At 31.4% G+C, this 14,005-nt stretch overlaps 2 protein-coding genes across 6 annotated transcripts; both read right to left on the bottom strand.

The window, feature by feature from the left end:
* Positions 1 to 458: 458 nt before the first annotated feature.
* On the bottom strand, positions 459 to 4,541 carry LOC105672500 (retinol-binding protein pinta-like). Its single transcript, XM_012367475.2, has 5 exons — positions 4,152 to 4,541; positions 2,896 to 3,055; positions 1,503 to 1,608; positions 1,017 to 1,389; positions 459 to 774 (listed from the first exon to the last, which is right to left on the bottom strand). The coding sequence occupies exons 1-5, from the start codon at positions 4,315 to 4,317 to the stop codon at positions 692 to 694; spliced, it is 888 nt and encodes a 295-aa protein (XP_012222898.2). The 5' UTR covers positions 4,318 to 4,541; the 3' UTR covers positions 459 to 691.
* Positions 4,542 to 4,775: 234 nt separating this feature from the next.
* On the bottom strand, positions 4,776 to 13,895 carry LOC105672505 (uncharacterized). 5 transcript variants are annotated; one of them, XR_010890074.1, is made up of 10 exons: positions 10,709 to 13,895; positions 10,272 to 10,451; positions 9,794 to 9,979; positions 9,429 to 9,643; positions 8,740 to 9,093; positions 7,763 to 8,521; positions 7,488 to 7,548; positions 7,246 to 7,389; positions 6,488 to 6,958; positions 5,642 to 6,179 (listed from the first exon to the last, which is right to left on the bottom strand). XR_010890074.1 is itself a non-coding variant. In XM_012367481.2 (5 exons), exons 1-5 carry the CDS (start codon positions 7,846 to 7,848, stop codon positions 4,982 to 4,984), a joined length of 780 nt encoding a protein of 259 aa, XP_012222904.2. In that variant the 5' UTR covers positions 7,849 to 7,980; the 3' UTR covers positions 4,776 to 4,981. The 5 variants fall into 5 exon arrangements, 2 of the variants coding, with proteins under 2 accessions (XP_012222904.2, XP_012222903.1); XR_010890073.1 differs by having other exon boundaries at positions 10,272 to 13,895; XR_010890075.1 differs by having other exon boundaries at positions 6,488 to 6,754; positions 10,272 to 13,895.
* Between the last annotated feature and the right edge of the window lie 110 nt (positions 13,896 to 14,005).

Here is a 14,005-nt window from a genome sequence, read left to right as displayed (position 1 = left end):
AATTCAAATTGTCTGATGTAACATTTCTACAAAACAATTTGGAAACTTGGAATCTGCAAAATCGTCTCGGGCTAGCACAGAATAGTAGTTGCAAGGTTTATAAATTAACGAACAATAGCTGATTAGTAGTGCAATATTACTTGCCCATGATCTATTTACGTATGTACATTTTGCAGTGTTTAACTCGTGAACGTATCTCTCTCAGGAATAGAAATGCGTCAATTAATAGCACAATCCGTTTTATCTATCGCCTATAATTTCGACGTGTCGTTATCTAACAAATTAAAGTACGTTAAAAAATTATATCATGTCGCGTACATGAACTTATGATGAACTCACGAAGTCTATGCGCAATGATAACAATGCTTGTCAAAGAAAAACTACCGTCAGACGTTCATCAATAAAAAAAGAAAAATTCCTCGTAAATTAAAGAAATTGCGGAATGCAAAAGGAAAGCCTGACAGTGTAAAAATATATATTTACTTATATAAAAGTGAGACAAAAAGATTTCATATACATACACGCAGATATAGTCTTCTTTTTATAAAAATCTTAATCACATATTCTATGTATCGATATTATATTGTCGTTTTTTTTTTATTACCTTATCACCTTATCACTGTTTTACCAATTTCATGCAGTCGGCAATTGTCACTCTGTGTGCGTGAGATTAATTCGGACACATCTCGGACTATTTTTTTTTTGACACTAGCTTGTACTTTTCATCATCGATAATCCAGTCGCGATTCTCTTCGAGCACTTCCTTCCAATATTCTGCAAGTGTAAAAGGTTACATTATGCAAGTTAAGTTACAAATGTTCAGGCTCGTATGCAAAGATATACAAATCAAATTTACGAATCTCAAATAACATTCGTTTAAATACTTCCAATTATCGCAATTTCACATATAAGAAATCAAGAATTAATTTTTTGTTACAATTATTGGATAATACAAAATATATGAATTTGCTTTCTTCTTTCTCTCGTTTTCTTTCTGTTTTGCTTAATATAATTACCTTTTAATTCTACGATTGTACCATCAGTACCGCCATATTCGACCGGCAGGATATCAACCGGGATATCCTTGAAATAATCGTGCATCATTTTTTTCGTATAGGTGTGCATTCTCTGCTTCAACTTCTCATTCATGAAAGACTTGAAAATTCGCAGAACTACATGAGCGTACTCCGGCGCGTTGATAAAGTTTATTGACTTGATCTTCATCGGAAAGCATCCTTGCCACGAGCGGACCAGATTCATTATGACATTGGGACGCATCTGAGTAACGTGACCTATGTGAACAAGATCCAAATCTATATATACGACACAACCGTACATGGATCCTTCAACGTGATTTCTCGCCAACACGTCCATCGTCATCATACCGATCTAAAAAGAGATCATTCGTTGAGAAACAAAAGAATGAAAAAAGATATTACTTTAAATAATTCTAATAAAATACGTTATAAATTATTCGAATCACATTACGCTATTAATCGTACTTTAATTAGATCTGATAACTTCTGTGTGGATGGATTTTGCCGACCGACACGCACGAAGATAACCATCCTCTTCTGATCGTCCAGCTTTCGTAAGGGCAAAAATAATCTATACATAAGTGAAATATTTCTAAATCAATGCAATTAGTGCATTTTTTTATTTTGCTGCAAACAAAATATCTTCAATATTCTTTAAAATAAATAAATTAAGGAAAAATTTGGCTTTAAACTTGTCAGAAAATTTTCCATTAAATTTTTATTTATTTTCTGTCAATTAAATTGTCAGTCAATTAAAATCACGAGACGCTTTTCCTTATATCATACAAAATAAGTAGGAAGCTTCAATGTTCCATGGAACTAAACACTCTAATGATGTCGAATGTTCAATTACAAGCACTTAAACCGGAATTATTATGCAAATTAGTTACGAATTAATGACATAAATTAAAGTAATTAAATCTCATCAGTGAGTAGTGATTTAACGATGAGTGAATGCTACGTAATTTGTAACTACAACGTTACGAGAAAAATCGGCGATAATAACCATTAGAGTGTGGAAAATCGTGAGATTTCACGGTGAGTCATTTTAATTGACATTTTAATTAACTGGTTCGAGATGCTTTGTTTCCTTGACAACTTGATGAAAATAAATTAATAAAGATATTATTCATAGTTCAAGCAGCGCGAAAATAATTACACGTAATTTGTCTCAACACATTCTACCTGAGAAAGTTGGAATCCATTGGAAACCGTTGAGCAGAAAAGTTTATCGTGAAATCTCACGAATTTCCGCACTTTAGTAACGCTGTACAACATAATTTTTGTAACTTCTGATATTTTTAATGCTTTTTACATATATTTTACGCTAATAATACATTTAAAAATGTAATCAGTCATCTCTTTTCAATTACTTTTTGTGTAAAAACTGTGATATTCCGACGTAACAGTGTATATATTTATATAGATTTATTAAGATAGCATTTTTATATATTTAAAAAGTTAATTATCAAAATTTTAAGATTGTAACACATTAAATATGATTAATCGATTATAGTTTAGTATCAAGATCATCAGAACAGAAAAATTATGCACTTGGTCTCAGATTAAAAAATTACTATTGAACATTTATATTCCTAAGAAACCAAATTTTCCAAATAAAATATAAAAGAAAATTAATCAGTGTTATATTTTAATAAAAAATAAGTTTACAGAAAATATAACTTAATAGATTTATATCAAAATGTTTTACTCGAAAAATTTACGTAATTGAAAGGAATGAAAAACACGTTTAAATTCAGCATCAGAAATGCTATTAGATTTATCTGACACGATACTTGTGGCAAAAAATCAACTTTTTTGTTTAATTATACTTTGTAATTAGAATAGTTGTCGTTACCCTATGTCGAGCAGCTCCTGCAATTCCGGTCGAAGAGGATCCTTGTCCGCAAACCATTCCGGCAGATCGGATCGTTGTTTATAGTAATTTCGTATCTTTGTTTTGGTTTTTTCGATATCAAATTTGCAGACTCTCAAAAACCGCAAAAGAAAAAAGTCATCTGTATTTAAAGTAATTAACTTTTTTGAATGACCAATTATAATAAATAAAATCTATCAACTATTGATATTTGCGGTATTTAACTAATGCAAATAATTTTATAATTGTAAAATAATAACTTTTTGTAATCAAGAAGCCCATAAAAAAAATCAATGTTGTAAAAAAACTTGCTCATTAATCATGTAACAAAACAAGATATTTATATAATATGTTATATAATAGATAATGCATAATAAAGTAGTAACTTTAAAATTGTCATTCTTATGACAATTAGATTTTTTGTCATGCAACGTAATTTGCATGAGAAATTCTGAGACAGCCGTAAAATTTTATTTCAATCACAGTGTAAATATAATTGTTATCTAATTCTTACTGTTTAATTGATTTTATTCTTTAACTTAATATACGTACTATGCATAGATTATTAATTATATAATAAATAAAAATAAGATTTTTTAATTTTATATTAGTATATTTTATTTAATATTTATGAAAATATTTAAAACTGTGAAAGTTGACTCTATTTTTACGGGTATCAATTTAGATAAAAGATACATGGTCACATCAAAATATTTATATGTATAATTAATTCGTCAAATTAACGCGAGATGACCTTGCCTCGTGATAATTCAACTTATTTCGCATTATTAGCTGATTGTGACGTAAAGTGATATTCGAGCTGTCAAAATACAAGCGATGCAAGCAAGCATAATGCACAATATAAAACAAATCACATAGCAAGAAAAGCAGTGATAAACTTCAATAATTTAAAGATTTCAATTTTACTTTTAAAATTGAGAATACATTTACATGTTTCTATTAAACATAAAAAAATAAAAATTGTTATTCAAGAAAATAAAAATTTTTCTTTTAATAAGAAAATTTATATACTTTCGTTACATTTTTTTTATTGTGCGATCAAAGACAAGTTTAACGAATTAAATATTAGAGATAATGTCATGTTAATGAAAAATAATTTTATTTTAAAGTGTTGTTTATTTTAAAATGCAGTGGCAAAATTTCAATGAGCCGAATTAATTTTCAACACACACACACACTTTAACGTGCACATTTTATGTAAATGCTGTTATTTTTACCGGTACGAGCGCATAAGTCGTCATTTTCCTGGATCCAGTGTCTAATCTGCGCGATGGTCTTTTCTCTGTTCTCATCAGTCTCGTTCAAATTCGCCGCTGCATATTCCTTCTCTTCGATTGTCAGTTCACGAGAAACGCAATCACGACAGTTCCGTGGGTCTGCCATCGTAAAGATAAGGAAAACACAAAGACTTTATCGAGGAGACACTTCGCGTATGCGATCCGCGAAAGTGCACTCCGACACACAACCAACGCGTAATTGGCGGTAAAAATGAACAACTGATAACGCGGCACATTAATGCACAACGCTCTTTGGAACTATCTCCGTGATAAACCAGACCAACTAACTAGAAATCGCGCCATCTACAAGAGAGAGCGACAGAGATTGAATTCTGATGTTCACTGTTCACTGCCAGTACTGAAACTAATAGTTTGTGTAACGTACACTGTAGCATTTCAGTACTGGCCGTGAATCAGTGTTGCGATATGGGACCGGTTGTATGCGCATGTGCGACAATACGGCATCAGTACAGTGTCTCATACAAGTTAAACAAGGCACCGTTACCCGCTACATTAAAAATATTTCTAAATTTTTTGAAATTGATTGAAATTTTCTACTTCTTGGTTTTTTAGCTGCTGGCTTCGTAGATTCCATGCTTGTAAATAAATAAATCTTACCTTATTTGTAGTCACCTAACCTTCTCATGTCAAAACGTCCCGCCATACGGTCAACACACAACATATAATGGCACTGGATCTCCATCACCGCACATGCGCAGAGCCGCACATGCGCATACAACCGATCCCATATCGCAACACTGCCGTGAATATCAGAATACAGTCAGAGTCTAAAAAAGCATTTGTTATGTACATTATATATCAAAAGAAAAAAAATACAAAAAGTTTAGTTGTTATACACATTCTTTACACATTTTTGTAGAGTATATTTTAAATTAAAAATTTTTTTAATTTAAATATTTAAAAATTTTTTGAATTTAAATATTTTAAATAAAAATGTATAACGTAGCATAAGAATTCAAATAATTTAAATATAATAATTAAATAATTTAAATACTAGAAAGTTTCTTGTCTGTTTAAGTTATAAAAGTGCTTCCGCACAGAGCTTCAAAGATTTATGAAGTATTGATCATGCTGGATCAAACTCCAGAAGAAAAAGAAGAGAGGAAAAAACATCAAGCCTTCTTTTACTCTTTATAATTGCGTAAAAAAGAAAAAAATAATCCGATGTTTTTTCTCTCGTTTAAAACATTTGCTATGTTACATTAATGATATAACAACACGAGATCTTTATTGTAGCGTAGCTTTGCGCGTTCGAATGTAATTGATATGCACAAAAGATTTGTCTTTGATCATTTTGTCGTCTTTTATCGTCAGATTATCGTCAGATTTTATCAGATAAAATGATTGTATTATTGATTAGATTATTAGTGTATTAATTTTAAATATTCCTTTGAAAAAAATACATTAAATTTGAAAAATAACAAATTTAAGCTTTATTGTATTATTTATTTCTATACATGTAATTTGCACAAAATATAACATCTCAAGCCGAAATTTTTCTTTCACGCTACGTGACTGGCTAAATTGTTTTTATTTTTTTTGTATCAACACGTATCTACATTTGTTATTATATATATTTTTTTATATTTAGACAAGAAAAGTAACAAGTAACGCAAAAAATTTATAGTAACAAGTAACGCAAAAATTTATATTATAAACATTTATATTATAAATACTAATTAATGAATTATTTATCTCGAGAAACAAACAACAAAATATATATACATTAATTTATAGAAATAATACATTAACAAAAAGCAACATCAAATCTTTTTCCGTTCTAGAAATATTATGTAAATAAAGAAATATTATATAGAATATACAAAGAATATAAATATTATATAAATATGTAAAGAAGTCGTTGTATTAGTTCGACCATCCACTTGCTTTATAGCATCCACTTTGTTATATCATATTTAAAATTGTATTCCCGTTTTTAATTCCAACCTGAATATATAAAAATCAAAGGTATACATATCAAAGATACAAATACAGACAAGAAATAACATTGTGCTTACACACACACTTAATAATTAATTCAATTAAATATATTTACGTTAAAATTATATATAAGAAAAATAACTCTTTTTAAGAGTTTTTTGAGAATCAATTAAACAAAGCAGTTTAAACAAAAAAATATTATAAAATACTGCTGATATATAAAGAATTAATTATTCCAAAGTCATTGCGATAACACATAGACAAATTAAATTTTAATTAGTTTAACAACTCGTAATATATGGCAGAAAACGTACCTCAGCAATGCGCTCTGTCAATTGCTTCAAGAGATTGTATTTGTAGCGGATATCCTGTAGCTGACTTCTTGTTAGTTTATGCAAATTTAAAATTTCCGCGTTGTTAGATAGAAACAGATCCAATCTCTTGAAATAATTCATCAGTATTAAGGCAAATAACAAGCGATTCCTGATGAATGCGATGTATACGTTTTGAATTCGCGTAATCAGCAACTCTATTTTCATCAGCATAATTTTGTAATGAAAACTCTGGCCGATGAAATCCACCTGGTTAATGTGACCATCATAATCAGAGAACCAAACGAAAGGATCATCATTGTCGCTCATATCGCTATTGATACTATAATCGGTGTCACTATCGTACAAATAATCATAATATTCTTCGTCGCTGTTTATCCTATCGCAATGCTCAAAGATGCTGATGCCAGTAATCGTTTGATCATAATTCACACTTTGAAACTGGACTTTTAACTATGCGCAACATAAAATGCATAATATTATTATATGCGGCGAATTCAGACGAGATAAAATTCAACAAGCACCTAAATATAAAATTTTACAGGAAAATTATCTGAATTCCTAAATTCTACAAAATCGTCGTTAAAATCACTGAATCAATAAAACAAAAACGATCTTAAAAATAATCTTCGAATTCGACGATTAAAAATTCATAATTTTATATATAGAGAAATAATTGCCTACAATTTTTTGTTTTAATTTTACTTTTGCAGAGACTCACACGTTGGACTTTAACTCACCCTTGAATAAATGTCCAAAGCTTTTAACATAATCGCAAATATCGTCGGATTCCTTTGATTGCACTCATCCAAACTATTCGCCAGGTTTAAGTACTCTTTGCCTTCGTTTAGAAAATCTTCTAAATTCTTTACTCGGTCCGACGACTAAAAAGAACGCATAAGAAAAAATTGTCACAAATGTTTTGTTTTTTTAAAGCTTTTTTAATTTGCAGTATTATTGTATTGTTTGCAAGAATACTTACGTAAAGCTTTTCTACAATTTTTTCGGTTAGGCACGGTTTCGTCTCGTGGGGCAGCAATATGCTAAAATAAAATGTACAATACATGTTACCGCAAGATATCCAGCGTAAGACTTTTAATTTGTACACACCAAGTATATCGAGAATCGCATTCGAGCACTCTTTGACGAAATTAAAACAAAACAAAAATTTAAAAACAGAATTATTACACATTCTGTCGTAAATTATAGATTCTTCAAACAATTGACACGACACACACATTTAGATTTAACACAAACCTTTGCAGATTAGAATAAACGTGACATAATTGTAGAAGCATATCGTGTATTATGGAATAAAAACATGTGCAACAAATATACTTCATGTTTATGACTATATGAATATTTCTAGATTTAAAGAAGTATAGAGAAATAGCTTTCTTGATTTTCGTATAACTTGACTGACAGAGAAATAGCTGTTCACGCGCTATCAGCAAAGCACGGAAGAAGACTGAAGAATTTCTTCGGAAATTATTGAGTCATGAGTGTGTCAAATTTCGATGTTTATTCAAGAGATGAAGAAGAAAGGAGAGGAAAAACGAAAGAGAGAGAGAGAGAGAGAGAGAGAGAGAGAGAGAGAGAGAAAGAGAGAGAGAGACAGTTGTGTTTATCTGCTGGAAAATCATAATAAACAGCATTTGGTAGAGAAAATAATGATCCTTCATTTTCGTTAAATCGCAGATCCCAATTTGTTTAATTATTACATATTATCTCTAATAATTTTCTGTTATAAAAATTATTTATTATTTAATATAATTTTAATACAAATTTTAATAAGAACAAATAGATAATTATCAACTTTATTTAGTGACCAAAATCTTGTTTGTATTAATACACATAGACGTAAGATTAAAATAATTAGCAGGATGATAAAGTGCAATAAAGAAATTTTTTTTTAACAACGATGTCGATTAGGTAGCATTTGCTTGCACCAATGATTCCACCACATTTTCATACACTTCATTTAAGTCCTGCGCTTTAATGCCTTCCGCAATTAATCTGTAAAGCGTTTAGAGAATAATTAAACGCTTTTTTATCGCGTTTATGATTATCAAATTAATTTTTCCGCCGCTACTTATGAAAAGAACGATCTAATAACAATAATTAAATGCGCTAAACAGAAAGATTAATCAGTTTAATTAGAACTGTTTTAATCTTAATTTCAAGTGTGCAAATTGAAATAAAAAATTTGATTCCAAAATACGAAGGGAACAAACTTGTCGTATAATCGTTTGGTGATTTTCATCAATACTCGCGCTTGGGTAACGTTGAAGAGCGTTAACTCCGAAATGGAACCCTGCAAAAATTTCATTATATCCCGGCTAATCTGCTCGGCCCGCGATTTCGAGATGTTCATCAGCGCTTCTTGATGTAAAAACATAGCATTTAATTCCAGCTCCGTCCTTAGAGCATTTACTTCCTTTCGCAATTGTTGCACAATTAATTCCGCTTGCGGCCGAACGTATCGTATCGTTTTGATCAGTTTCAGTTTTGCGATTTTAGCAGTCAGTCGCATGGTCGACAAAGTGACATCGAGATCCTCCCTTGTGATCCGCACATGAGATATAAAACTAACAAGAAAAATTTCTTTTAACTTTCTGCCATAAAATATATTAATTAAATTTAAAAAAAAGAAATATTCGATTTATATTAAAGATTCAAAATTAAAATCATATTACAATGTGATTTAAATCAACGATTAAGGAGCTTATTTTAATTATTTTTATTGAATATCGATGATTCATATTTTTATCTAAGACAATCTAATTTTATTTAATTAATGTAAAAATCATTTATTTTGTTTTAATTAAGCAATATTCTAAATTAAGCAATAGATCAGCTTACAACCAGTGTAGTTTAATTATTTACTCTACTTCAGTTTAAGTTTCTATTTTTTTATGATTACCGAATGATGGATGTAACGGTAAGGGCGTCTTTCAGTAGCTTCAGTAAATTACTTGAGCGAACAACACTGTACATCGAAGCGTTCGGTTCTCTAAGATACATGAAGTACTGTTCTAGCTGCATTTTCATCAAATTCGCCGTACCCAAATCGGTCGCTGTCTTCGCGCAACTCGATTTCCCCGCTGTACCAGTTCCAGCCATCTCTACGACATGTATCTAATATCGATTCATAAATTTGTAATAAATCCATTAATTTTTTTCTTCAAAATGTAAACGTCTCAGAGATTTCTTTAAAAATCTCATAAGAACATTACAAATTTTTTTTAATTCATTTCTTTTTTAATGAAGCCAAACATGTCAAATTACTCTTGCCGTCGCTACGGTGGCCTGTGATTTTATTAGACTTGCATTTGATACGTGGAGAGTGATTATAGCTGCACCCAGATGTGACACCGGATATATTGTTCCTTTGACAATCGCTCTCCTTGCTTCTGCCTCGAGTATTTTCTTCAGGGTCTCCTCCTCGTTGTCTACATCCACTATAGTTACATGCTGGAATTATAACTGTTCCGATTTTTCACCGTGTCATTGTGCAGTTTTTTATCGTATCATGTTTTTCAAATCTATTGTATACATTTCTTGTATGCTGCATACAAGAATACAACAAAAGACTCATTAGATGAATGTAAAGAGTTTCAGAAAATTATAAAGCATCGCTTAAATATTTTTATGCTACTTTGTCGCAATGTAAAATCAATAGTTATATATTTTTAAGTTTAATAGAAATACAAATAAACAAAAGATCAATTTGGAGAGCTGATAATTGACGATACAAGCAGCATACCTTAAAGACATCGTGCTCGCTAATGTTAACGATTTTTCGTTTTTGCGTCGTAAGAAGATCGGTTACGTTTTTACCTCTCAGCTGAAGAAAACTCAAACGATAGCGTATATCACAAATTTTCCTTCGGTTTATTTTCTCCGTAAACATATCAGATAAAAGTCGCGGAATTAACCCTCTATGCTGAGAATAAGTAAAATCAATTAAACAAAGACTTAAATTTTATAATTAAAATATCAGTTAAAGCAACGTTAAAATCATAAAATTTCTTTAAAAAATTCAATTCTCAATTTCACTTAATTTTATATCGTATTATTTTAAGTAATTTTATATCGTATTATTTTAAGTAAGAATGTTCTTTTTCCAAAAATAATTTTTTAGTGTTCTAACATTTCAATTATTAATTATTGAGATTAAATTAATTCATTCTGAAAGCGTACTTCCCAATTATTTTTATAACCACCGATTGTGAAACTCTTTCCGGACCCGGTTTGTCCGCAGACGATCAGCACGCAATTTATGCCATCTAGGACTCTAAAATAATTTGCATATTGTGAATATTATAAACTTCTTTTTATAAATATCGCACCGCAAGTTCCTTACATTGTCAGCGGTATTTGCCAGATATTTTGTACAAAATTGATTTGAAACAAAGTAAAATAGCGTGATATTCTCAGATTTCTCTCTGATATTATTAATATATCATCATCGTAAAGATTCTTTATAGATTTTTACAGATAAATATACCTTATTCTTTTAAGATATTTAATTTAACGATTTCACAAATTTAGAAATGCTAAAATAAACTGGTTTACATTGCTACCGCCCGATTAAACGATAGTATCTCAATAATTAAATATTGCGCTGACGCAGTTCGGAATATTGTTGTTTTGCCGATTTTACATATCAACTACTTTCAATGTCAAGCACTTTTTTACAAGATCTCTCGTGGTAGCGCGATACACCTTATCTTGAGATGCCTCGTGGAAGATTCCATCGGTCAGGAAAGTCCAGTACATCGGATACGAGCCTGTCGACAGTTTATGTTGTCGCATATCTTGCAAACATCTTACGTATATCGTCTAAATAGATTAAACATCACAGCGCATTAATTGACAAAATGTATTAAAACATTATTAAACAAATTATCCAGTATTTCAGTAATAAAATATAAAACTTTTATCAATTTAAAGAAATCATACATGCATATAAACTTTGCAGCACTAACAAAGTTCGAGTTTTTCCTCGGTTAAAAATAGATATCTAAATGCTCGAGTCATCTTAATCGATAATAAAAAAACTCGGAATATCTTGATTCGACGATAAAGAGATTTACATAAATCTCACCTTGCCGTCCGCGCTGATCTTCGCGCAAGATTCGCACGGTTTTACGAGTGGTAAAATCCGCACGAAAACCTTTACATTTTTCTCGTGTTTCTTAATCGGTTCATCGTCCGACGTAGAAAAGCTTGCTGGATACATCTTTCATTCCCAACATTATTTTAATATCTCGGGTAACTGTGACAAACAAAGGTTAATTTTATTTTTTAATTTGTGCACTATATTTACTACGCTGAAATTGTCTACTATTCAATTTTGGTTATTTAAAAATCAACTTTTGACGTGTAAAGTCAAACGAGATTGTTATGTACGAAAAAAGAATTTAAAAGAAATTAAAAGTTTCACATATGAAATATTTGTGTATAAATTAAATACATCATTTTAAGTATGAATTTACAAAACCCTTTATTTCATAGCGCTTCTGTATAAATCATTCATAATTAGAACTTTAATTTTAGCAAAGAGAAACGACGAAAAAATATCGAAAAGAGAATCAAGTGCTCGATAACACTAAAAAGTCACCAACGCCACTACTACATACGATATGATTATTATTATGCGCATGATATACATACAGTATTACAAAATAATTGCTTATGAAAAATACGTTGAATATCAGTATCGTAAATTAAATAACGCGACTTAGCTAAGAGTACCAGAAAAAAAAACTCTACCAATTCACGTAAAATCGGGGATTGCGCTGCTGATTTTGCTGCTGCAAGGAAAGAAAACTTGCACAATTTGCATCTAGTAATGCATCTAGTACGTTTGGATGTGATTGATCTAAATCACTAACAAGTGTGATGCATTTTTTAGTCTGTTACATTGAATCGATACTCTAATCTCTAATGGAAACTCAGAAGATTGTATCGTGAATTCGCTTGTGCACATTTTCGATGCAAACTGATTCGTGATTTCTATCGCCCCATCCACTTTTCTCTGTCTAAAGTACAAAATCGTAAACTCGAGAGCATCATATCGTCGCACGAGGATCAAATTTCTGTCGTTGAAAAAAGTAGCAAATACACCACACATTCACAAAACATTTCCACACGCTTTTCCAAAAGTACATTAGACAAGATACAATTATTTTATTTCTTTAATATAGTTAATCTATTTAGCTTGTCTCATATATCGCAGTGCAACGTCAAAAGTCAAATATTATATCATACCGATCGGCGAAAAATTCCTCAGCTTCGAGCCGAAGAATTCATTGTAAAATAGCGATTTATCTTATCTTTTTATAGCTTTTAAATATTTGTTATCCGTGGAAAAGAAGTTTTAGTTTACTTTTACAATCGCTAACATAGATTTTTGCAAAGATAAGTCGGATCACTTACTTCTTCAATATCTCGCATACCAAAACCACAATTGATAATCGTCTCGTGGCCAGGCGGTGACCATTTGAAATAAAAACCGTAGACGTCGAAACACATCCTGTGTATGTGTGTGTGTGTGTGTGTGTGTCCGTGTGTAACTTCTGTGCAAGTTTATTACAAGGAAATTACAAAATCGCGGATTGAGACGTACAAATAAAGAAATGTCGTTCCGAAACTAATTCGCTGTTCACACAAGTTTGCTTGCTCGCTCTCGTGGTCCCTCCTTCCGGCTGCCATATACGATCGGCATCGAGACGGTGGACGACAGCGTCGTTATTTCCTCCGTAGGAACTACTTTCGTTACTCCCTCAATCATCATCGAGATAACGATCGCAATCGTCGATAATTCAGAGAAGAATCACCGGTCGACGTCTTATTTATTATATCCCCGATGCTGTTTCACTTCGGATTAATTGCACGGGTATGATTTAGACATACATTTCTCTCAACCTTCCTAACAAATCTCAACGTCAGAACTCGCTGACGTTCGGCGGTGCAACAAGAATTCCGTAACTCGCGTAAACAATTTCGTCCAGCGTCTTCGAGATTGTTGTTGTCGATAAATCCCGATCCTTTCCATCCGTCAAATCCTGACCCACCCACCTCGCACACGCGTCCGCGCAACAAGCACTCGCTCTCTCTTTCTCTCGCGCACTCGCTCGGTACTTTCTCTCCCTCCCTCTCGCGCTCTCAGTTTCGCTTCTTTCTTTCCGTTCTAACAATAATTAGTTTCTGATAAATACTATTCAAGCTATGTCTACAAACTATCGCAGATAGAAACGCATTAGAAACGGTATAAAATGGACATGTTTCGTTCATTTGCCTGTTCCTTCCAACAACACTAGACTATATACGATAAATCCTTTTCTTCGCTTTTTTTGCTCAGCTTTTCTTTCCTTTTCTAAGAGCGTACAATACGTATTATTTTTCTTGGCATACGCGACGTCTGAGAAGTACATCGTACAGTAAAAGGATTGGGGGGGAGTAAAAGTGCTAATATATAATACAAAGTGCTAA

Source organism: Linepithema humile, chromosome 4 (genome assembly GCF_040581485.1).
Source record: "Linepithema humile isolate Giens D197 chromosome 4, Lhum_UNIL_v1.0, whole genome shotgun sequence".
Taxonomy (NCBI): domain Eukaryota; kingdom Metazoa; phylum Arthropoda; class Insecta; order Hymenoptera; family Formicidae; genus Linepithema; species Linepithema humile.
Note: the sequence above shows the minus strand (reverse complement) of the source record. Positions and strands in the feature narration are given on the sequence as shown.

Coding starts and splice junctions, on each gene's coding strand:
- LOC105672500 (XM_012367475.2), bottom strand. CDS start 4,317: ATGGCAGACCCACGGAACTGTCGTGATTGCGTTTCTCGTGAACTGACA. Junction 3,056..4,151: donor CGACTTATGCGCTCGTACCG/GTAAAAATAACA, acceptor CTTTAAATACAG/ATGACTTTTTTCTTTTGCGG. Junction 775..1,016: donor TACAATCGTAGAATTAAAAG/GTAATTATATTA, acceptor TTACACTTGCAG/AATATTGGAAGGAAGTGCTC.
- LOC105672505 (XM_012367480.2), bottom strand. CDS start 7,848: ATGAAGTATATTTGTTGCACATGTTTTTATTCCATAATACACGATATG. Junction 7,549..7,762: donor GTTTATTCTAATCTGCAAAG/GTTTGTGTTAAA, acceptor ATTTTATTTTAG/CATATTGCTGCCCCACGAGA. Junction 7,390..7,487: donor AAATTGTAGAAAAGCTTTAC/GTAAGTATTCTT, acceptor CGTTCTTTTTAG/TCGTCGGACCGAGTAAAGAA.